This window comes from Canis lupus, chromosome 15 (genome assembly GCF_011100685.1).
Source record: "Canis lupus familiaris isolate Mischka breed German Shepherd chromosome 15, alternate assembly UU_Cfam_GSD_1.0, whole genome shotgun sequence".
Lineage (NCBI taxonomy): Eukaryota > Metazoa > Chordata > Mammalia > Carnivora > Canidae > Canis > Canis lupus.
In genome coordinates this window covers 27,091,756-27,114,439 of record NC_049236.1, presented here as the reverse complement: position 1 = coordinate 27,114,439, position 22,684 = coordinate 27,091,756, and the positions used below count along the sequence as shown (strand labels likewise).

At 37.9% G+C, this 22,684-nt stretch overlaps 1 protein-coding gene across 2 annotated transcripts; it reads right to left on the bottom strand.

Moving 5' to 3' along the window:
* Positions 1-514: 514 nt before the first annotated feature.
* Positions 515-21,464, bottom strand: ALX1 (ALX homeobox 1). 2 transcript variants are annotated; one of them, XM_038557604.1, is made up of 4 exons: positions 21,211-21,464; positions 18,108-18,412; positions 15,025-15,153; positions 515-1,144 (listed from the first exon to the last, which is right to left on the bottom strand). In XM_038557604.1, the coding sequence occupies exons 1-4, from the start codon at positions 21,434-21,436 to the stop codon at positions 824-826; spliced, it is 981 nt and encodes a 326-aa protein (XP_038413532.1). In that variant the 5' UTR covers positions 21,437-21,464; the 3' UTR covers positions 515-823. The 2 variants fall into 2 exon arrangements, with proteins under 2 accessions (XP_038413532.1, XP_038413533.1); XM_038557605.1 differs by lacking the exon at positions 21,211-21,464 and adding an exon at positions 19,135-20,207 and having other exon boundaries at positions 516-1,144.
* Positions 21,465-22,684: the final 1,220 nt, after the last annotated feature.

The window sequence follows — 22,684 nt, the reverse complement described above, 5'->3', positions numbered from 1 at the left end:
GCAGGTTTTGTAGCTTACTTTTTTCCTAGTGATACGAAGTCAATGAGGTGAGTCAGTGTTGATTTTTTTTCACTGAGTTGGTGCTGTTTCACTGAAAAGATAGCATTTATAAAAAACTGTTCTCGTGACTGTATTTTAAATCACACCAGAATATTTCAGTTATCACCTTTAGCCACATGGTTTCAGGAAACTATGCCCAAATATTTCATGCAAATGCTGGTCATTTTAGAAGAGTTCTATTTCAGGGGAGTGGAAATTCACTAAAACATCTAAATGTAAAAAATCTTAGAGGCCTGAAGACAGATTCTCAGTAACAGGGGATATGTCCATTGTGTCCTGGAGCCAGAGAGGGAAAAATAATAGTCAACTCCCCGAAACACCCTGCTTCGATATTTACCTGACAGCTTTGGTATCTTGACATTTTCCCCAGCGCATTTCCTCCTTTATCAGGTATTATTTTACAAGGGATTTCTTGTTATACAGAACTGACATAAATCAATCTATAACAGAGGAATTTGTTTAATACATTTATTCTTTTAAGAAGTTGCATGATCGTATTTCATCGACTCGTACAATAGAAAAAAATTTACTACTAAAACAGAGTTTGTGGAGACGGATGGATGGTAAATCTATTTAGTCTTTTCAGAGGTTCATTCTTAGATTTTAATGTTAAATAATAACAACTATTCATTTAAAGCTGGTCTCACTGTATATCTTGACCTTTAGCAATTCCACACACAGCAGCTTATTGTGGTATCCTTTAAATATGAGAAATAGAATGTTTTACTTTGCCATTGAAAGAAAAATAAAAGAGTACTGTATGTTACATGGCCCATGAAATATTGGCAGTATGCTCCTTGGCTTTCATTCGAAGAACTGCGATACTGGAAGACCTCCTTTCAAATTCTGGCTTTGTTTCAAATGCGTGTCCATTGGTAGCCCCAGTAAGAAGAGAGTCAGTGAAAAAATTGTTGAGGGGCACGTGGCTGAACTGGTTCTGGTGGTTTGAAAACCCTGTGTAACTGGAATCTGTCCGAGGCGAGTGAGAATAAGGTGTCATACAGGAGGAAGTGTCACGTGGTAACATGCATGAAGTAACCACAGAACCACCACTCGCATTTCCTGCCCACAAATTGTTCTGAATCTGGAATATATAAGACAACAAATATTACATTTACGCATTCTCACTTTTGTTCCCTTACATTTGTTAAACAGCGTTTACTAAATTTTGTCAACTATTCATTGTTTGCTCCCATTGGGTGGTCTGTAATTACATTCCTAGTACATAAAGTGATTACTAAAAAATAATTATTTGAAGGATCCTTCCAATCTGTTATACTGCAATAGTTCACCAAAACCCACGTACTTGACCACATAAAATACTCAAAACATGTCAATCTCCTGAGTATTCTTTTTATAGTCGTGATTGTTAAAGTGAAATCTAGAAAATCTGGTCATGATTCATGACAAATTCATGTGTTTAGAAAAACAGTTCAAAATACAGTTTTAAGTTTATATATAGTTTTCATCCTTCTAAACAAAATGACACAAACGCATTTTTTAAAGTTTTATAGTTGGACTCAATGTGGCGGTTTTGGTTGGAAACCATTCCTGATATGAGGCTATTACCTTTGTTGATATTTGAAATCAAACTCATTACTAGAAATGTTTGCCCTTTGATTGCTTTTTATTTCCTATAGTCTTAAATACAGAGCTCTGTGAGTATGAGCAATATATACATATTTTAAACATTTTTCTGTGCCTTATGTATGATACAGTGAGATTGCAACAGAATTATGACATGTAAAACATTTTAAAATTCTAAAACATGACCTTATCAAATAATGGAAGTACAACTGAGAAAAGCCTGCTAGTATTAGCAAAAATATCATATGAGTATAATTAAAGTACTATATAACATCTTACATAAGATTGAAAACTAGGTTGTCACTTGTGCCCAGGAAATTCACATTTCTTAGTATTAAATCTCTATAGAAAACAACAAACAGAAATTTCTCTAAAGTTTCTAGCATGGAAAGGAGACACTAAGTAGAATTTGTACAATAGAAGTTTTACATAGGAGGGATCTTAAACCAGCTATTTAAACAAGGAAAGAAAACAGTGCTCACATGCATTACTGAGAAACATCGAGAAAAATCACACAAACAGCAGGAACCCGGGAAAACTGTTGGATGGTATAATATGAAAGACAGTTCGAGCCTTAGAAGACAAAATTTAAAAACTGTATGCTTTTGCAATATTAATACAACAGATCTGAACTAGAACAGAGCAGGAATACCTATGTTTATCCCCTCTGGCTCCCTTTTTAAAAATCGTAGTAATTAGAATCATTGATTGTTTTTAACACATACACAAACACTGTTTGCTTATATTTACTTTTTCGTAAGAATTCAAGTCTACCACATATAGCCTCTGGTGTAATCTCACAACACCCATACTTAAATCCTGCCTTTTAAGACAAATTATTTTCAATTAATAGCATAAAATGTTAATGAATCTTCTACATTATACTGGTAGAGATATTACTCTGTCACTCAAGAAGAGACCGCTTAACCGGTTTCAAACATAAGGAAAAACTGAAACAACTAATTTCATCTGTTAGTTGGGGCTTCAGAGATTGGCACGATGCTCACTTCAGTGTTATTTTAGAAATAGTCATTTATATAGATATCTTTATAAAACTGCTTTAAATATATTAAATCTGTGAGACATTTCTACAGATATATATATAATATATAATACATATATATATATATATATATATATAATGATTTGCACATTCTATTAATCTTTAAGCCATCATGGGCTATGTTGTTCTAATTTTGGCTGGTTCTAACTAAATGCATCCCATTTGAGCCAAAATATGATGACTGGTGCCACTGATTGCTGAGTTATGTATCTCAAACCAACAAGAGGGACTGTTAATGTCATTACTCTGTCAACCTAGCTCTTCTAACTTGATCTGGGTGATTTTCCTCTGACATTTAATCAAACATTGTGCTACACTGCAAAAACCACAGTCACATGTCTGACAAAAGGGCTTTCAGGAAATGAAAGTGAACTTGCTTGCTTATTTTTGAAAAAATAAATGAAAGGCAAAATAGCGGTAGAGAAAGATTATTTACGGTTTAAGTTTGTTAAAGGATTCCTCAATTTATACATAGCATTGCTATGTAATTTATTATTAAAATCATCTATTCATATTTCAAATGCATAGAAATATATTTACTAAGTAGGCAAAAAGAAAAGAAGGTCAAGACAAGGAAAGTGATCTATGAATATAAATTAAGAAAGATTTTTCTCTTTAAAATAATCCACATTAATCTACCTATAAGTTGAAAATAAATTCTTCAGTTTCTATGGTATGAACAAATTTTTTTTCATGAACAAATATTTTTATTTTGACCAAAACTTTTTATCTGGACATGATCAAACAAGATGAATGTGCTACTTTTGGTGAAATAATTTCTAGCATATAGAAAGAAATGTTTTCCGAAAAGAAGAGATGGGTAAAGCAAGTTACTGCAGCAATATTTTAGTTGGATTTGAGAAGATACCATGGGCATCCCAAGGGTAGTGACACTGTCACACATTTCTACTGATATGTCCTATTTCCTGATCTCTATCTTCTCCACCTTATATCTTTTTTTCATTTAAAACATTCCTGGCATGTCTTCATTTCACTTTAGGGTTTTAATTGGTTTTGATATCGAAAGTTTAGATGCAAATCTTAAAAGACAAAATTGAGGTTTTGTTTCCTCTGAAGTGTTCCCTTGGGATGATTAAACATCTGATGACAACAATCAAAACAATGCTCATGACAGCTAATGGTTACCAGTTATTCACCATATACATGCTATTAAATGCACTGTGCAGACTTCTAGTCATTTCAACACACTAAAAGATGCTTCTTTGCTTTCAGTATCCACATTTTGTAAATGGTAAAAATATAGAGCAGGGAGCTTAAAACCTTCTACAAGATGTGTAACTTCAATGTTAGAGGTCAAATCTGAATGCAGGCAATCTTAAGAAATGCTACAATGATACAAAAACTAGTCTTTATAAACTGAAATTATTTACTTATTTACAATCCTAACTTTGTGGGGGTTCGTAGGCTCTGTTCTCTGAAAGCGAAATCCCTGATGCTTGCTCGTAAGTTTTTCCTCATCCTTCAGCCTAACACAATACATGATAAGCACTTAATACAATTTTATTAAATGATCAAAAAATCTCTGAACAGTCTGAAATTTGCACTGATCCATCTTGCAGGTGTAATCAAAATTTTATGGACAATTTATGGTAATATATCTAAATTTTGTTTCATGATTTGAGCTCTATAATCACTACTATGTATAAGCTTGACAATTATGAAAATTTCATCCCAGACACTGTATTTCCCAAGGTAGTTTTATTTTCCTATTACATACTTATTCTTCATCACAGATACATCTTGTTGGAGATTCTGACTCATTAAGCATGGGGTGTGGCTTATGGGATCTGTATTAAAATAATGGCAATGATAATAATACAGGAATTCTGAAAATCAACTGGGATTAGGAAACATTATTGAAGCTCCACTTCCCTCCAAATGCAAAAACCCCTTGTACACGTTCAATTACATTTAGTTCTTGTAATAAGAAGCTTCCCTCTTCAAAAATTTTTCATTCCTTTTTGGACAGTTCTATAAAAACGTGAGCTGTTATCTTCCTCTATCACTTCGATTTCTGGTCTTTAAAATGATACAGAAGCTGGCATTCTTCTTACATGTGAAAATCTTCAAGTATCTCAGGCAATTATTGCACATGTCTCTTTTCTTCAGCATTTCTCAAGGCAGTATTTGATCAAACAGCAGCTTGTGGTTTAATAAATCTACTGCTGTCAAGGTGGGCTCAGTCTATGGGCCCTCCATCCCTCCACCAATTCTATTCTTATACAAGTGGTCATTTTCAAACTCTGTGCTCGAATCTACAAGTCATATTGTCTAAAACTATAGATTTGTTAGCAGAGAAGCCACATAAAAATCTTGCTGACTCATTAGAAGAAATATTGTATTTGCTGTTAGATTTTGGAATGAAAGAGTACTTTTTTTTTCCCCCAAATAGGATCACTACTTTTCTTTTTTTTGACTATTTCAGAGACACCTACGATGGTGAAGCCCAGCAGCAAATAAATTTTAGGGTTTTTTTTTTTTTTTTCTGTGGGCCTCTAACTGTATATTAAAGAGCTTCACAACCAGGAACACTCTTATTAAGTAATACCCACATCCTCCTTTCCTGTGTGCCAAAAAAAAAAAAAAAAAAGACTGCCTTTACATTTTTTCTTCTTTATTGTATAAAAAGGAGTAGAAAATCTAAATACATTCCATGTTTTAATGTGCTTTGCAATGTTTTAAAAAAATTCTAGGGGTACGTTCAAAGCATTGTCCAGGGAACTTAGCCAACTGCATCCCGTTAGCACGAATGCAGGTTCAGCTGACTTACCACACTCCACTTTGAATGTTTGCCTCTTAATGTTTTCCTAATCAAATGAAAAGTTAGCACTTAATTATTCCATGACTATGAATTTAGGAGGAAAGTTGTTTTTTTGTCTGATTCCTTCCAAAGAGAAATTAAATTTATTTAATACTCATTTTTTCCCCAAGGAATTAAAAGTAATATATAGGAAGGAAAGGGTCAATATATATGCATATTTTACATACATGCACACACACACACACACAGAGTTCTTCACTGTGGGTATATATTCATCATGAGTTGAAATTATATGGTAAATAATGAAATTATAAATCTCATTTACCTCCACCTTAGAAACTTGTTAGAAACTTGATATAGATATATTCTTTGTAAAATCAAAACTGCAAAGAAATTTTTAGAATACTAACCCTACCTAGTATATATTTCTAATATATTTGCAGATTTTATTATAGTAAGCAACTTCTCGTACTTTTAAAAAAACTTTGAAAACAAATACAAGTTTGTTAGTCTTTGCATTAGTTGTATCATGATGTATAAATACATCAAATACCTTCATGACAGCATTATATATTCTATATCCTAATGTTAGTGCTATTTAGAAGACAGTATTCTATGAACTTTAATCTGGATTTAATAGAAACACTGAATACCATGAAATCAATGAGTAACAATCATTCCTTAATTTTGAAGCAACTCTAAAACTAAATATTTTTCTATGAAAGCAAGTTTATATGGCCTTCCTCCTCCACTATACATAGATTGCTCTTACCTGCCACCAATGTCCATATGTATACACACCACAAACACACGTGAACACCCCCCCACACACACATACTACCCTTACACCATATGCCTACACACTTCCCTGTGGGAGTTAAAAGTTGCTTTAAAAAGACACAGATTAGGGATTTCCCAAGAGGTATTTGTAATGTTTTAGCAATAGCTTCTTTGCATTAAAATCCAAAAGCTGATTTTTGTTTTTCCTCTTTGAGAGAATGTTTACAACTATTGACCACTTTGTATATTATTCAATACTTACTACATAGTTTTATTACCACATTATCACTTACATAATTTTCCAGATTTTTTATATGGTCTCTTAAAAAAATGCAAACATGACTTTCCACAAAAGCAGTTTAGTTTTTTAAGAGGCTATTATATTTTTTACTAGCATATCCCTCCCTTTAAAATTTATGGTGATAAAATGTCAATAAGAATCATACACTTAGTAACTTGTAGATATTTTTAGATGTTGACTAATTTTAGGGTCCCATTAACTTTTCTAGTAACTACAACAATAAGTTGCTGGCAGGGAGAAAGAGTATAAATGCTTTTCTAAATAATGAATTAGCTACCAGTGAGTAAGTCTCACTTGCTACCAGAGAATAAGTGAGTAAGTCTCAAATACTGATACTGTCCATCTGGGGAAAAAAAAAAAAAAAATCCCAACTTAAATTAATTACCTAGTGAAAAGATTAACCTGAGCATAGTTAGGTACTACCTAAAACAGAAATGAGGGTATATTTTCATCAGTGCCTACTTTTTAGCTGTAATTTTCACATTAAAAAAGGGGTTTTTTGGGTAATCAATTTACATTTCAAAAATTTCAAAGGTATACTTTGTCAACATAGTGTATCATTAAGCTGAAACGATTAGATATTACTTATCAGAAAAGGGTCATATGTTAAATATTGATTGCTACTTTGATTTTTTTTAAAATAACATTCCATCTTACAAATATGTACAGAGATTTGGAACAAGGAAGAATGGATTTTCCACTAAAATAAATCAGATATAATAATCATATGAGACTAAAAACCTGAGAAAAAACCGCTTTACAGAAAAATAAGTGTATATATCTTTTTAGTGCAGAAATTAAAAACACAACCCTCAGAAGAAATGTTAATGTCTGGAAATTTTCAGAATGACATCATATAAATGTGTTTAAATTTTGCATTATTTAAATAGTATTTGAAATATGTGCTCCAAGTCAAAGATGTAAGAAACATTAAGGACATATTTTCCTCTTCCTTTAGGATTAGATGTGTTCTTAAACTATATGGTAATTATGATCATTAAAAAGATTTAGAGGAGATCTCACTCTATATGTCTTAAAAGGACACTTTTCAAGTCAACTCACTTAAGGAGGGAATAAAATAACAGCACTTAAGATTTGCTATTTTACTTATTCAGCAACAATGATCAACATGGAATATTTTCCAATTAATTGTCACATTATTTTTCATGTATTTTAATACAGGCATGATAGCCATTGTTGACAGTGCTTGATTCATTTTTAATGACACAATTCCTCAAAACAAAATCCACAATTACAAGAAACAAAGATTAAAATATAAATGACGTTTTCCTTGTGAATGAGTAACTTAAAATACAAATCAAATATGCAAATACTTTAATCTGCACAGAATATTTTTAAATCTAGAGATTTCATGAGGCTTAATAAATATGGAAAGCATAAAACTCTGGGTTAAAATATATCGTAGGTTCACAATAACAATAACAGTGTGTGCTGGTTTTAACCTACGAGTCTGTTCTCACGGACTTTCAAGTTTAATTTCCCCTCTGGGTCTCCATCCTCCGTAAGGTAGTTTTTTAAAATATATTTTTAATTTATTTTTACTTTTTTATTGGAGTTCGATTTGCCAACATATAGCATAACACCCAGTGCTCATCCCGTTAAGTAGGTAGTTTTTATACATATAAGCAACAATAGCACTCTTCAATGATTTAGATTTACATTTTTTCTTATTATTTAGTTTGGTAATCTACTCAATTTCTTATTTATCCTTTCCTTTTAAAAATATAAAATACTCATGACCAATTCAGTTAAATTCAATGCTTTAACAGCAATCACCTATTAAAAGTAAAAAAAAAAAAAAAAAAAAATCAGCTAAGTTAGTATTACTGTGTAAAGTCATTAAGTCATATTAAAACTTACATACCATGTTTTTCAAAAAATATGCCCAAATTCATAATCTAAAATATTAATGCACTTTGCTTCTTTTACAGGGTATTTTTTTAATCTCTGTAAAGTGTCTGTATTTTCAACAAAATTAAAATTTTTCCCTCTTTGTGTCTAGCTGCATCTTCACTTGACTGATGCTAACAATACCTGCCTCATGCTACATATCACTTATTTTTAATATGTACTTATACACCTATGTGAAATATTTTTCATACAAATTGTTATACAACCTGTATACATTTTTTTTCATTTTTAGACATTTAATTAAATAAGCAATTTTCTATCAATATGACTTGATCTAATGATGTTAATATTTTTGTCCCTCCATTCTTCACAAGAGAGGTTTCATTGTATCACTATGTGACCATTTCACTGGCTGTTTCATAGATACGAGAATATTTATCATATAATGTCTCAAGTATAGCTATATTAATAACGCTTTTTCAAAAGATTTTGTTATTTATTTACTATTTTAGATGCCTTTAAATTGCTAAACCACAGTGGTTGAGGGAGACAAGTTCCATATTCTTTATTTAGTTTAAGTGAAGGTAAGCTTCAAGATGAGTACAGAGACTGATGCTACAAGAAGGTGAGAATGAACAGTATCTTTCCCAATCACTATTTTACAGAAACTTTAACATTTCCTTTAAAACACTGCATAATTACAATGTTTGAAGGAGAATTTGTTAAACTGGAAGTGTTGTATACCTATCACCTGGGTCTTAAATTATTCCAATGACTAAAAATTATTTATAACTTGAATCCAACTCCAAGTGGCATTTATTTGTTAAGTCATCAATTAAGCAACAGAAAGCAAGATACTGCAGGGGTCCCCTTGTATATAATGTAAACATAGATTTAGTTATGATTCTCACTATACACTAAGTAAAAGCCCATGGAAAATTTTGGTGGGAAAAAGCTTCAAACCTTTAAAAATTTTTTGATGAAAATATTTTCTTCATGAGAAAATAATTTTGGTGGGTTAAGAGTATACTCAAACATCCCTCAAATTACTGTATTTGATTTTCCTAATTTAAAGAGGAAAGCACATTTAACTAAATTTGATCTTTCCCTAGATCCTTAAATAGTGAATTTACTAAAAAATTGGATTAGTTTAAATGCTACAAAAACAAAACATTCACACCACTTAGCTAGCTCGCTACTGTAGAATCAATAATGAGTGACTGGCTATTATAGAACTGTTACTATTTATTGAGCACTCGTTATGTACTAGGCAACAGTCCTAAGTACTCTGCAGAAACTATTGTGTCTAATCTTCACAAACATCATGTGAACTTTTATGCTCATTTTATAACTGAGGAGAAATATGCCAAGAGGTTGATTTACTTGCCAAAGGTCTAAAATCTATTAAGCAGCAGATTCAGACTCATTTGAACCCAGAACCCCCTGGCTATGAAGCCCATAGTCAAATATTAACACCTAGCCCTCCCCCAGCCCCATGACTTAGCTCCACAGATGTTTGGAAATCAATTTAGTCCTCTCAATAACAGAAAAGGTACTAGGATGATGATCATTATCATCAACCACACCACCAACTCCAGCACCAATAATACCTCCATTTTACAAATAAAGAATCTGAAGATCCCAGGAAGTCAGATTTACCCAAGTCACCCAGCAAGTAAATGATAAAGTTAATGCACATGGGATATGAGCCAAACCGTGAAACTAGACTTTCTAGTAGGAAGGAAAGATGGCTATAATCCTCCAGAAAATGTTTATACCTGGAAAACTATTTTATTCAACAAAACAATTATTTAAAGAATTGCTTTGATGTCCATAAATTAGAAATAAATTAGAATCTACTGTTGATAGATGCTTGCTTTTTCAATTCGAAGACAAAATTATGTAGGTTTTTTTGGTCTGCTGGGTGTAGATTCTATCAAGAAGTGTCTGCAGAATTTGGTACAAATATTACCTAGTTTGTCATCTGCCCAAAAAGTAAGAAATTTTACCTGGATCATTTATAAAACCCCCGGGCCTCAAACAGTACTTAACCTGTATTTGTTGAATTAAATGAAAATAACTCTGGAAGAAAAAAAAATTAAGCCGAAAACATTCTGCAAAACCTTCCTAATCTATTCCTTTTAACAGAGGAAGAAATTGAGATTCGGAGAGGCAAAGTTAACGCTGAGGACCCCAGAGATGGTTAATAGCAGAGATCCAGGAATCAGCTATTTAACTGAAATCTGATTAATCTGGGGGTTCATAAAGTATTCCAGAATGTTGAAGCAAGACTCCTTTTTTCACACCTATTTGGTGTATACATACTTTGTTTAATACGGTTGTCATACGAAGTTAAGAACTGACTCCTCTTTTTGAACCATAAATACTTTATGTTGTAAAGGGGGGAGCTGACATTGTATACAGTCCACCACCATGTCAGTGAGAACTGTGCCGACTGAAGGAGAACTGAAGGAAGGTTTCCTGGAGGAAATACAGTTTAGGTGAGGAAAGGGAACTGAAGACGGAGGAAATGGAGTCAGCATCGCGCAAGGAATAGATGTGACACGTGACTGTTGTTTAAAGTGTCATGTCATGGAGAACATTAGGCAGTCAAGTAGTTTCATTTAGCTAAATCATAGTGTTGCCAAATGACAATGGATATGGTGAGCCAAAACAAAGGGCTTTTTAAAAACAGATACTATTTTTCAGTACATCAAAATATACTGCCCTAGGGACGCCCAAGTGGCTCAGCGGTTGAGCATCTGTGTTTGGCTCAGGGCGTGACCCCGGGATCCTGGGATCGAATCCCCACATCAGGCTCCCTGCACGGAGCCTGCTTCTCCCTCTGCCTGTGTCTCTGCCTCTCTCTTGGTGTTTCTGATAAATAAATAAGTAAACAAACAAACAAATAAATAAAATCTTTAAAAAAATATATACTACCTTAAAGTATATTATTACTGACATCACGCCTCTCACTGTTTGCTATCCAACATGATATCAGATGTCACATGTGAGCAAGCTTAAAAAAGAATACCTGAAAGCAATCTAAAAAGTGTCTACGCTTTTAAAATGCTTTATATCACTATTTTATATATTTGAAAAATGAAAACATTTTTTGCTTTCCAAAGTGACTTGGTGTTTTAGGGTCAACATTGAAATATTTCATGGCTCAGTGGCACTGCGTAAAGAGCTCTGAACCCCTGCACTTCAATTCCTGTGAGTTAATGGCTGTAAGAAAGAAGCCTGGCTTAAAATAAGCCTTCAACTGGTAAGTATTAATTTTACCAGTAGGGCTGTTGTTACTATTTTGTAATGAGAGCAATGGAAGCAAAGTAGTTAGAACACTTTAGAAAACATTAATTACTACTCATAAATAAACTTATTATATGTTATACAGAGATACTTTTATAGTTGGTAAGATCATTATTCACATTTGAGCAGACCTGAGGAGATCGTTTTCTCAACCATTTCTGTTTTTCATGTATTTCTGTATATGCTTTTGCTTTCCTGCCAAACTTTTCATTCTTTATTTCTGTCCTGTTTCTAGTTTTCTAGTTTCCAACTTTTTGGTAATTAATTTTTTTTCTGTAATTAGTAACAGTAACCAAGCTCAGTGTTTTTCTGCACTGAGTTGTCAGATTCTATTTTGGTTCCCATTTTTCTGATTATAATTTCTATTTTCAAGACACATGCTTAAAAAAAAAAAAAAGTTTCCTTTAGGCTGAAGCTTGAGAGACATGATCTTGGCACAACTATTTCTTCAAAATAAAAAAGTCCACCACATATTTTTAAGTTAAAATGGAATTTTACTGACTTTATCCCCACAGTGGGGAGTGAGAGACACTTGATTTCAGTATTTTTGGCAACCAAATAGTTAATGAATTACCAATATAGAAAATAAGTATGGATTTTACAGTATTGATTTTTAGGATTCTCGATGAATTACACCATCAAAATAACTTCAAAAACACAAACTTCAACATGTGATGTCCGTGTTGCCATACTTAAATTAAGAGTTGACATCACCAATGGACATAGCTTTGGAGAAGCCACAGGGAGAATTAGTGCAACATTCCCATGATTCCTGAGGGGAAATTTTTAAAATTAATCCCCTGTTGGAGTGAAAAAAGACTATCAAATGTATAATTTGATTGGACCATCTCCCTTCCTGCTTGCGCGACCTTACTAGGTTACCTCAGCGTGCTGAATGACAGTGTCTAAAGCTATGAGGCACAGTAACACAATGGCAAGACAATCCTAGGAACAAAGTATGACTAAGAGTATATTAAGTTACATGAAGCCTTTGTAAAGAGCTTAGTTTGTGCCAGGCACTATTCTAAATGTTTTATGTTGCACTGAAGAAGAAAGGGAAGTTCGAGATAAAGCAACCACCAGCAAGGCACAGAGAAGTGGGGAACCACACACACACACACACACACACACACACACACACAACCGGAAATGGGGTCTCCAAGGAAAGGAATGAAGACTGAAATAAATGCGGCAAGAGAAGGAGATGGTAGTCAAGGGTGGTGGAGCACACTTGACTAGGAAGACTGTAAAAAGTCCATTTGAAAAGAATTCATTAATTTGTAAGTTTACTATCTGTACATTCATCACAGTGAGGTAGTTCAAAATTACATAAAGTACATGCCAGCATACGTCATCTGTCTCTACTGTTTTCATCATTGTTCCACTTGCTCTTAGTTTCTGCTCCTCTGAACTGAGCTGCAGACTTGTACGGTGCAACCTTAAGCCGTCCACTCCTTTGGTATTCATTTATCAATCATTCAATCCTTTCAACACAGTCGTTGGGAGAGCCAGTGTGCTGTAAGGGCTAAGACCTTGCACTTGGGAGCCAGACTGCCTGTAATGAGGTCTCGGCTTTGCCATTAGTGAAAGTGAGAAAATCTCTGCCCTCTCTGTGCCTCAGTTTCCTCACACGGAAAACGAGGACAATTAATTAATGACACCTAGTGCATAAGGTCGTCGTAAGGATGAAATGAGGTACCGCGTGTAACCTGCTCAGAACAGACTGATATAAGGACCATGGCTGGGTCAACAGGTAAGAAATCACTGCAGTGCCTGCTTCCATGGAGTTTGTAGCCTACCAGGGAAACTTCCTCATGGCACTTTGTTCAGAACTCAACTAGGACACTCAAAACTATCCGGTGAATAAAAGCTCATTGGCCCTACGATGGTAAGTAACAGAGTACATACATGCTTTTAAACTGAAGAAAAAATTTTAAAAATAAAGGAACTATTTTACTATAAATTTTTAAAAGTAAGAAAAACAAGGTTCTTCTGATGGCAGGTATGGACATTTATTTATTCAAAAGGTACCGTCGTCTTCTAGTAAACTGCAGTAGGGAGGCTTAGCTGTAGCAGCATATAAGCCCCTCGTGGGCTGTCCTATAAAGAGGAACCAATTCCTTCCATAACTCCCATGGGTCTCGTTTCCTAACGTTTAAAAGGACTGAACTAAGGTGATCTTATCTGGAAGGGTGGAGGTTTCAAAATAGGTTTTTAAGAATCATCAAAAGCATCAGAATACAAGGATGCACAAAATTAAAGGACTGAATTCATGCTCACAGGGTATGAACCTACAGTTGAAGAAAATGAGTACCCTTAAGCCTGGCGTTGTGAAGATTTGGTTCCTGGACTATCAAGGTAGTCCCCCAGCATATGTGTTATTTATTTTCAAAATGGTCTGTAACAATGCATATCCTTAAACCGTAAGGAGTAAAATAACAAATATCATGTTCCTTATAATACAAGTGTTCCGTATCCTGTATCAAAGGCAGATGCAAATACTGGAACTCAGTAATAGGGAAAATTAATGCCCAGTTAAAAAGATAATATGCATTTTATCTACATGCATTACAAAGTCTGAAAAAGAAAAAAAGGCCTCTAAATTAAAAGTAAAAAACTAAGAAAAACAATAAGTGCTCTTTAAAATGAGATGAGAGCTCCCATTATAAAGGCGTGGATGCGTTTTTTTTTATTAATGTGATCGATTTTTTCAAATGATGTCCAGTACTAATCCTATGTATGTTTTAAGTAACAAAGGGCTAAATGTTTCCTTGAAACAATGAGTAACTTCAAAGCTGAAAAGACAACATAGGAAAAGAGATATTTTTAAATGGAACTGAAGGTTTCATAGACCACACTGGACAGTAGGTTAGGGGATGGAGGCTCATAAGACATTAGCCACAGGGACAGCACGCCAAGCAAAGCTTTTATTTATTTTTAAAAGTTAACGAAACGAGCCTGAATAGTCAAAATGTAGACTAGTTAAAAGACTCAGACTGTGTATGATGCTACTTCAGCTGTTGCCGTGTATAATGAGGAAGGGACCCTGAAATATTTTTGAATGAATGGCTCCAAAAGAAAATAAAAACAAAATAAACATTTCGGTAAAATAAACATCTAACAAACATGCAAAAAGTCTTCTGGAGGTTCAAGTTTCCATTCTCGATTATTGTGTTGGGTATAATAAAGCCAATAATAATAGCCCTTTTAAGAATATACAAACCACATCTATTTTTCGCCATCAGTATTCTGTGAAGTTAACCATACCTGTGGATAGCTGTCAGTCCTCGGCAAAACCGATATGTCATAGGTGGCAGCAAAATGGCTTTTAGCTTGTTGTATTTGGCCATAGCGTTCTCTTTTTCTCCACTTGGCCCTTCGATTTTGAAACCAAACCTAATTTTTTTAAAAAGTAGAATTTTAGCTGAGGAATATTTGAAAATGCAATGGTCATGTTAAAAGACACAGATCAGAAAGGGCCAACCAGGCCAATAACATCACTAAGAAAGAAATTTAGGTCAGAAAAGTATCCACGAGTTTTACTTTCTATTTTACCCTGGTAAGTGGCATGTCCATGAGGTACTATAAATTAATAGAAAGGGACGGAATACTTCAAAAATTATTTAATGTGTCTCAGGCTCTGGGTTTTTCTTTTCTTTCATTTTGGAAAATAAAAAGGAATTAGATCACATGACTTTGAAGACTCCTTATGTCTCCAAATTATCATAGATAGCCCTCCTCTCAGAGAATGCTGCAAATCTGGAAGACATTCATAACTTTTTAGTTTGGCGTTATGCACATAACATTAACCCAGCCAAACTATAACCAAATTAATATCTGGGTCTGTCAAAACAATTATCTTTAAAACATGTCACAGAGTGAAGACTCTGCTGGGTTGTACCCATACTTAGATAATCTTAGAAAAATTTAAACGCAATGATTACATCCAAAACATATGGCACTGGCAGAAATATCATGATTATTTAGAAACGGAAAATATTAAGATCACATATCATATTGAGCATGATAAAGACTATAGGTAAAATGGAACCATCTGAAATTAAACTCCGGTTTTAAAATATACAAATGTCCTTATTACACAAATTACACCACTTATAATATTTATCCTCCCTTATAGAAAATGCTCAGAAACCTCCAAATCATTTCTCCAAGTCAAGCGACTTACAGGTAATATAAATAAAATAAATGAGGAAGCTATAACCAAGTGTCAAGAAAGCCTGTGGGCTACTACAGTCTCTACAGGGTCACTAAGCTGTCATCCAAATTTCTCTAATTCTATATTAATAATATTTGCATAACAACCATCTTTCTCAGAGAGGTAAATAATTACTAATTCACACCTGAATTAGCTCTCCAGATTCTTCACTTTAATATTTTAATGAATAAAAGGGAGACACAATATACTACATTCACTATAAATCATTTGTTATTTTTGAGTAGACATTTCACAAGTAGCTGTCAGGAAGTATTTACAAAACTATGTTCAGGGCACAAAATACTTACAAAAGAAGCTAGAAATCACACACAAAAGTGCAGACTGTTAAAACTGCTAAAATTTACTTGAAATTTTTCTTTTTTTTCATATTCAGTTGTAATCTTCTATACCTTTACCATCACACTTATGGATCCATATTGAGCCTCAGTTCAGTGCGCAAGCATGGACTGCAAATGTGAGGTTGTGCTTTAAAGAGTTTCCAGCAATTAAAATAAGGCAACGAGAGCTACTTGTTCAGTATGATTTCTTAGAACTCTGTTGGTAAAGGTGTATTACACAGGATGCCCAGGGCTCAAACCAACATTGACAACAACACAAAACCTATTTTCTTCCCGTCTTCTCAGGCACTAGAAGCCTAGTAAGGGAATTTAATAGTGAGTTGTTGTTTTAATTTTTTTTCATTAAGAAAAAAGATCATTAGGTGTGAATTACCACTCTGATGTGAAAGCAGGAAAGAGAAAACCTGAGTCAATTAGGTTTGGGCTGGTTCTCTGGGCATGTTTTTAGACAAAAATTATTCAGCGGTTGATGAAATGTTAAGGGGAAAATATCCATTGTGCACAGATGATCATCCCGTATGTAAACATATTTTTCTATGGCTACAAGTATAACTAATTAAAATATATGAACACAAGGCAAACACACACACACACACACACACTTGCGGGGACTGGTGTTAACACCTGACAATTCTAAAATTCTTCATTAGCATCAACGTTCTGTATATTTACTTCCTGAACTAAGATAAACTATTTGCCTCCACAAGCTAAGGAAAAATCCTGCTGCTTGGTATTCCTGTATCACCAAATGTCGTCTTTAATCATGTAAAGGCCTTACAATAGTTTAATCTTCAGAAGTAGTACTACTACTTCAGAACAAAATTTTTCACTGTCTTATTCATTTCCCTATGATACTGCATGGGAACTGCAAAATTCAATATTCTGATATTTAGCACGGTGAAAACACACAAAGAAACGGGCCATTCCCTGAAATTGTTGTTACTAGAGAACTGATAAATGTAGTTTGAGAATACCAACTCTAGTAAAAATAAAATATGCCTCAGAGATAGACTTTTAACCTCATATAACTTTTTTCAAATAATTTTAATAGTATATTGAATCATCCAATTTGATAACCCGAATGCAACTTAAAATATAATTGAGTATATATCTGAAAATTACTTCAAGATCAGTATCCCTATTGCCTCTACAAAAAAAAAAAAATAAAAGCTATCTACATTTAAAAATTAAAATGGAATGGCAAGGCAACTGTTAGAGCTAGAAATGTTGTAGGTGAGGTACCTAATCGTTCCTTATGCATAGTGAAAATCAGTCATGGCATACACCACAATTGGGACATTTGTGAGATTGGTTCATTTTTGTTTGTTTTATTATAACCCCAACATCAATAAAATTATAGATCTATGGGCCATTACACAAATGGCTTACCAATACTTGCTATATAACCTAAAAAGAACCTTAATAGCTGATAAAATAAAAATAAAATAAAATACATGTGTTAGTAAGGAAATAGCTAGGATTCTGCTGCCTGTCCTTTGAAAATCATTTTTTAAAAATTAGAGATATTTATGCTATTCTGTTTCTTTAAAAAAGGATCGCCAATTTATATGCCTACCTAATAAGTCAAGTGTTCTTTTATGTTTCTTCTGTGTGAAGGATTAAATCCTTTGCAAGGAAGAAGAACTTTTAGTGGACCTCCATGCATATAGAATCAGTTCCTTCTTTTGTGGCAAAACACAACCATTGAATGATCCCAACAGTATCCCCCCCACTTCCCCCACCCCTCTCCACCCAAGGCCCCCCTTGGCTCCTACCTGGACCCTGGCCTCCGTGAGCTCTGTCCTCAGAGCAAGCTGTTCTCTGACATAGACATCCGGGTAGTGGGTTTTCTGAAAAACCTTCTCCAGTTCCTCCAGCTGAAGGCTGGTGAAGGTGGTTCGGTGTCTCCGCTTCTTACTGCTGGACACGTTGCTGTCACATTTATCCCCAAGTTCATCCAGGTCTCCCTTTTCTGGCATCCCTTTCCCGGGCGACATGCGGAGGCTGTTGCAGTTGTCCAGGGCCCTGTTCAGCTCCGTGTGGAGGGGCTGGCCTTCCACCTTCGTGATGCCATAGTTCACTGTACCCAGAGGGGGAAACAACACTTCTCAGGACTGTGAACCGAGCCGGTGAGGCACCTAAGCCCAACTACTGCAGGGCCCGAGCATCAGGAAAGCGGGCTGTTAACGACTCCCTGTGCCACTATTCATTCAATCATCGCGTTGTGTACCATTATTAATCCACTTTGGGCAGGTTTGAAGCCATTTAAAAATGTGTACGTGGAACTCCTATAAACGTGCCACGTCTTACGGGCTCTACCTTACGGGGCTGATGCAGAGCTTAGAAATGGAACTTATCAGCAAATAAGGTGATCGAATTAAAAGATGCTCTAGATTTAAGAAAAAAATAAGTGAGCACAATTTTTGAAAAGCGAACCACATTTAACGTAAGCGATGGGTACGTATGTACTCACAGCAGGCAAAATCGGGCTAATTAGGTGGCCCCGGGGAAAGGTGATTTCAATTTTAAATAATATCTGTAAACCCAAATCCAAACTCTTCCCCAAAGTTATTTTCCTGCTCCACACGAAACGTATGGACTACAGATTTAAGATACGGTTTTGTTTCTATCGTATTTTGAATATTTTGAGTGTTTATTCATGGCTGCTTTTTAATCTTTCTTTTTTTCAAAAAAGTGACCTACTAAATTAAAAAATGACTGTCATATCGGTTTCTGGAAGTGCTTCTTCTAGAACAGAATAAGATTTAAGTAAACTTCATTAGCGTAAAAACTCATTTGCACCTCTTTCGAAATAGGTCGTATTTATCTGTAGCTCACGGAACATGTTCTAAGACAGAAAGCCTTATTCTTCCCTAAAGCAGAGAAATTAAAACATCTATGAAAAGATCGCAAAAGATGTCATCTTCCATTCTCCTTAGGGTTGTTTTACTTTCAAGTGATTTCCTCCAGATTTGATTGAATGCTTGCAGTATGATATAAAACAAAAATGTATCCTATGGTGCCACACACACACACACACACACACACACACAAATGCAGTGGATGCACATCATGAAATTGGAAAGAGTTTTTAAAAAGGTAAAGCGAAGCGAGCCAGAACAATAATTTCCAACGAACTGCCATACTTTCTTTCGTTTTGATCTGTTCTTAAATTCTCATAACCTATTTCAGCAACTGCTCTAATGAGTATGCAAATGTTTTGAGCTGTAAGACCTATAATAACTTAAATGCTTAATATCTTGTAAGCAAAAGAGGTGATGTGAAACCAGATATAAAAGAAGAGCCAGGACTGATTAACAATAGGGTTTTGTCTTGGGCAGAGTTAAATGGGGGAACTTCGGTAATTAGGGATGGGGGAGGGAAAGCAGTGGTGAGGCTAAGGGCATCTCAGGAGAAAGACAGGAGCTTTCCTAAATTTAGCCAACTGCTGCCTCCGTTCATCTTACTTACTACTTTCCTATTAAAACTCATCCGAAAAGTGTGATGTTCCTTCCCAAGTTAAGGCATAATAATAATTTTTTAAAAGATCACCTATTTCTCTTCCTGTTTTGGATTCCCGACAATTTAAAATAGGATATAGTCCTACCGAGAGCAGGACAGCAGAGAATCGCTTTTTGTTTTTAAATCCCGCCCATTCAAATAACTTCACGTATATACATATAAGAATGCCAGAAATATGGACCCTGAAGTCTGAAATACCACCAGAAAAGCCAAAAGAGCTAGCATATTAAAAATAAAAAATTCATCGCATGTGTCTTTCGAAATAAACGACTGAAACGATTTAGCTGATTTTTCTCTCCTTCCCGTCTATGTTCTTGGTTCAACCTTGCGAGTCAAAAGTAATTTGCAACGTTGAATAAGTCAAATACAAGAGATGGGGTTCTTTTTTTTTTTTTTTTTTAAGTCACTGTGTACAAAGTACTTGGAAAATGCGCTCCTAGGAGCCAGTACCTTGCCAGATTTTGACCCTCTGCACTAAAACAGGGGGCGGGAGGCTTGTTGTAAATATTTCACACTTAATTCGTTTGTTATTTTAAAGCAACCCGCTCCTTACAGCTTAACTGTGCAATATATACAATGATAAGGAAAAGTCCTCTTGGAATTGTAAACTTGCTCTAGCTGTCGCGATCTGGAAGAAAAAAAAATAGGTTTGTCTTGGGTTACAAGATAGAAGAGATAGATGGCTTGTTTTGATAACACTCTGACTTTGAGATACTTGGCCGCTCAAAGTTGAAGGTTTCACCCAGAAGCCTTCGGAGAGGGGGTTCTGGGGGGGGGGGTGCTTTTCACGTGCGGTCAGAAACACAGAACAAAAAAAATATATAAAACAGGATTCGGGAGTTGAGTGCTTCCACGGGAGATTCTTTACCCGAAGCCCTTGAGAAGGATTTGGCGTTTAGGGGAAAAAAAAAAAAAAAAATTGGGTGTTGCGCTGCAAACCCAAGCAACCAGCAATCCCAGCTGCACACGAGCCGCTCTTAGAACCTTGCAGCTTCCCAAAGAAAGACTCCCGCTACGTCCTGGACAGCTTTTTTTTTTTTTTTTCTATACAAAGAGGTTTTTTGGGTTTTGTTTTGTTTTCTGGGGTTTTTGTTTGTTTGTCTCCACCGGGAGGAGCTCCGACTTTCGGAGCCGTGACAGCGGGGACGCGGGCTGCGGCGACCGCGGCGGGGCCGGGGCGAGGGGTGCGCGCCCCCAGGCTCGGCCCGCGCAGCCCCGGGACGCGGGCGCCCAGCCCTTCCCGCGGCCCCCGCCCAGGCCCGGCGCGTCCCGGCACCCCGGGGCTTGCAGAGGGGAGGCGGGGGGAGGGGGAGGGGAGGGGAGGGGGGAGGGCGCGCGGCCGGGCCGCCGACTCACCGCCGCCCTCCTGGCAGGGCGAGGCTCGCTCCAGGCGCACGTGATGCTCGGCGCGGGGCAGCGGCCCGAAGGCCTGCGCGCATTTGCCCGCCGCCGCTTTGCCGTAAAAGGGCTCATTGTCCAGCGTCTCCATAACGTGCTCCAGCGCGCCGCCGGCGCCCATGTAGAAGTCCCCGCTTTTACCCGGCGGGCTCTTGAGCGCGAACTTCTCGCTCAGAAACTCCATAATCCCGGCGGGGCGGTCGCGGGGCGGCAGGCCCGAGGGCGCCGGGGGGCGGGGGGGCGCGCGGGCGGGCGCGGGCGCGGCGGGCGCGGCGGGCGCGGCGGGAGCGGGCGCCGCGGCGGGGGGCTGCCCGGCTCCGAGCCCTCCGCTGCGTCCCGGCTGCGGCGCGGGCATCCGAGGTCGCTTTTATATCTTGAAACTCAGCTGGGCGCTCCGGGCAACCTCCCAGCTCTAATGAATATGAAAATAGGCAGGCGACTAACTCCACCCCGGGGCCCCCCCCCGCCCCCCCCCCCCCCCCCGCCCCCCCCCCCCCGCCTCCCCGGGCAGGGCGCGCCCGGGCCTGGCTTAGGCAGCCCCGTTCCAGGCCGGTGCCGGGAGCGCCGAGGCCGCGGCCCCCAGAAGCCTCGTCGCCGCGACAGCCACGGGCGCCTCGGAGGAGCGGGTGAGATCGCGGAGCGCTGAAGCCTCGGCTCGGCGCGCGGCCCGCCCGGCGCCCGGTCCGCCCCCGCCCCCGCGCCCCCGCCCCGCCCCGCCGGCCGCTCGCAGCCGGAGAGATTTAGAGGCGTCTTAAGAACTTGAAAGGAAGTTATTACTCCAAAGAGCTTTTATTTCATCCGTAAATCGTTTATGTGGAAGGTCCACGTTAAGCCGGATCCCCAGAAGCCAGCTCCGGCGCAGCCCGGGACTGGGGGGCGGGGGGCTCCCGCCCCTGGCCCCGCGCGCCCCCCGCGCCCTCGCCGCCCCCGCGCCCCCGCCGCCCGGCCCGGCCGAGCTTTCTGGAAGGCCGCGCGTGCGAAGGGTGGGAGCAGGAGGCTGAGCCAGAGGCCCTGCCGGCGTCAGGCCCCTGCCAGTCCGTTTCCTCCTCCTCCTCGTCCTCCTCCTCCTCCCGCTCCCCTCGGGCCACGGTCGTCTCGCTCCTTCCAGAGGCTTCTAGGAAAACCCGCTAGGAGCAGGGCCTCCTCCCCGGCCCCGGGGCGCAGGCCACACGGAGGCCGCTACACAAAGGGGCTTATGAAAGGGGGAGGCCTCCAGCGCCGGTTTTGCAACAAATCGTTTGCGAGGGCGGCGGCGGCGCGGGGCGCACGAGGCGGCGGGGGCGCGGGGGCGCGGGGGCTCCCTGCGGGCAGGGCAGCGCCGCGCCGCCGCCTCGGCTGGGCCCGGGCCTCCGCGGCGTCTAAGGGGCTTGCGCTCGGAGCCCCGGGCGCCCGGAGCAGCCGTTCGCAGCGGGCTCCGGACCTGGCGGGCTTG

Coding starts and splice junctions, on each gene's coding strand:
- ALX1 (XM_038557604.1), bottom strand. CDS start 21,436: ATGGAGTTTCTGAGCGAGAAGTTCGCGCTCAAGAGCCCGCCGGGTAAA. Junction 18,413..21,210: donor GCCCTGCCAGGAGGGCGGCG/GTGAGTCGGCGG, acceptor CTCTGGGTACAG/TGAACTATGGCATCACGAAG. Junction 1,145..15,024: donor GGACTGACAGCTATCCACAG/GTATGGTTAACT, acceptor TATATATTCCAG/ATTCAGAACAATTTGTGGGC.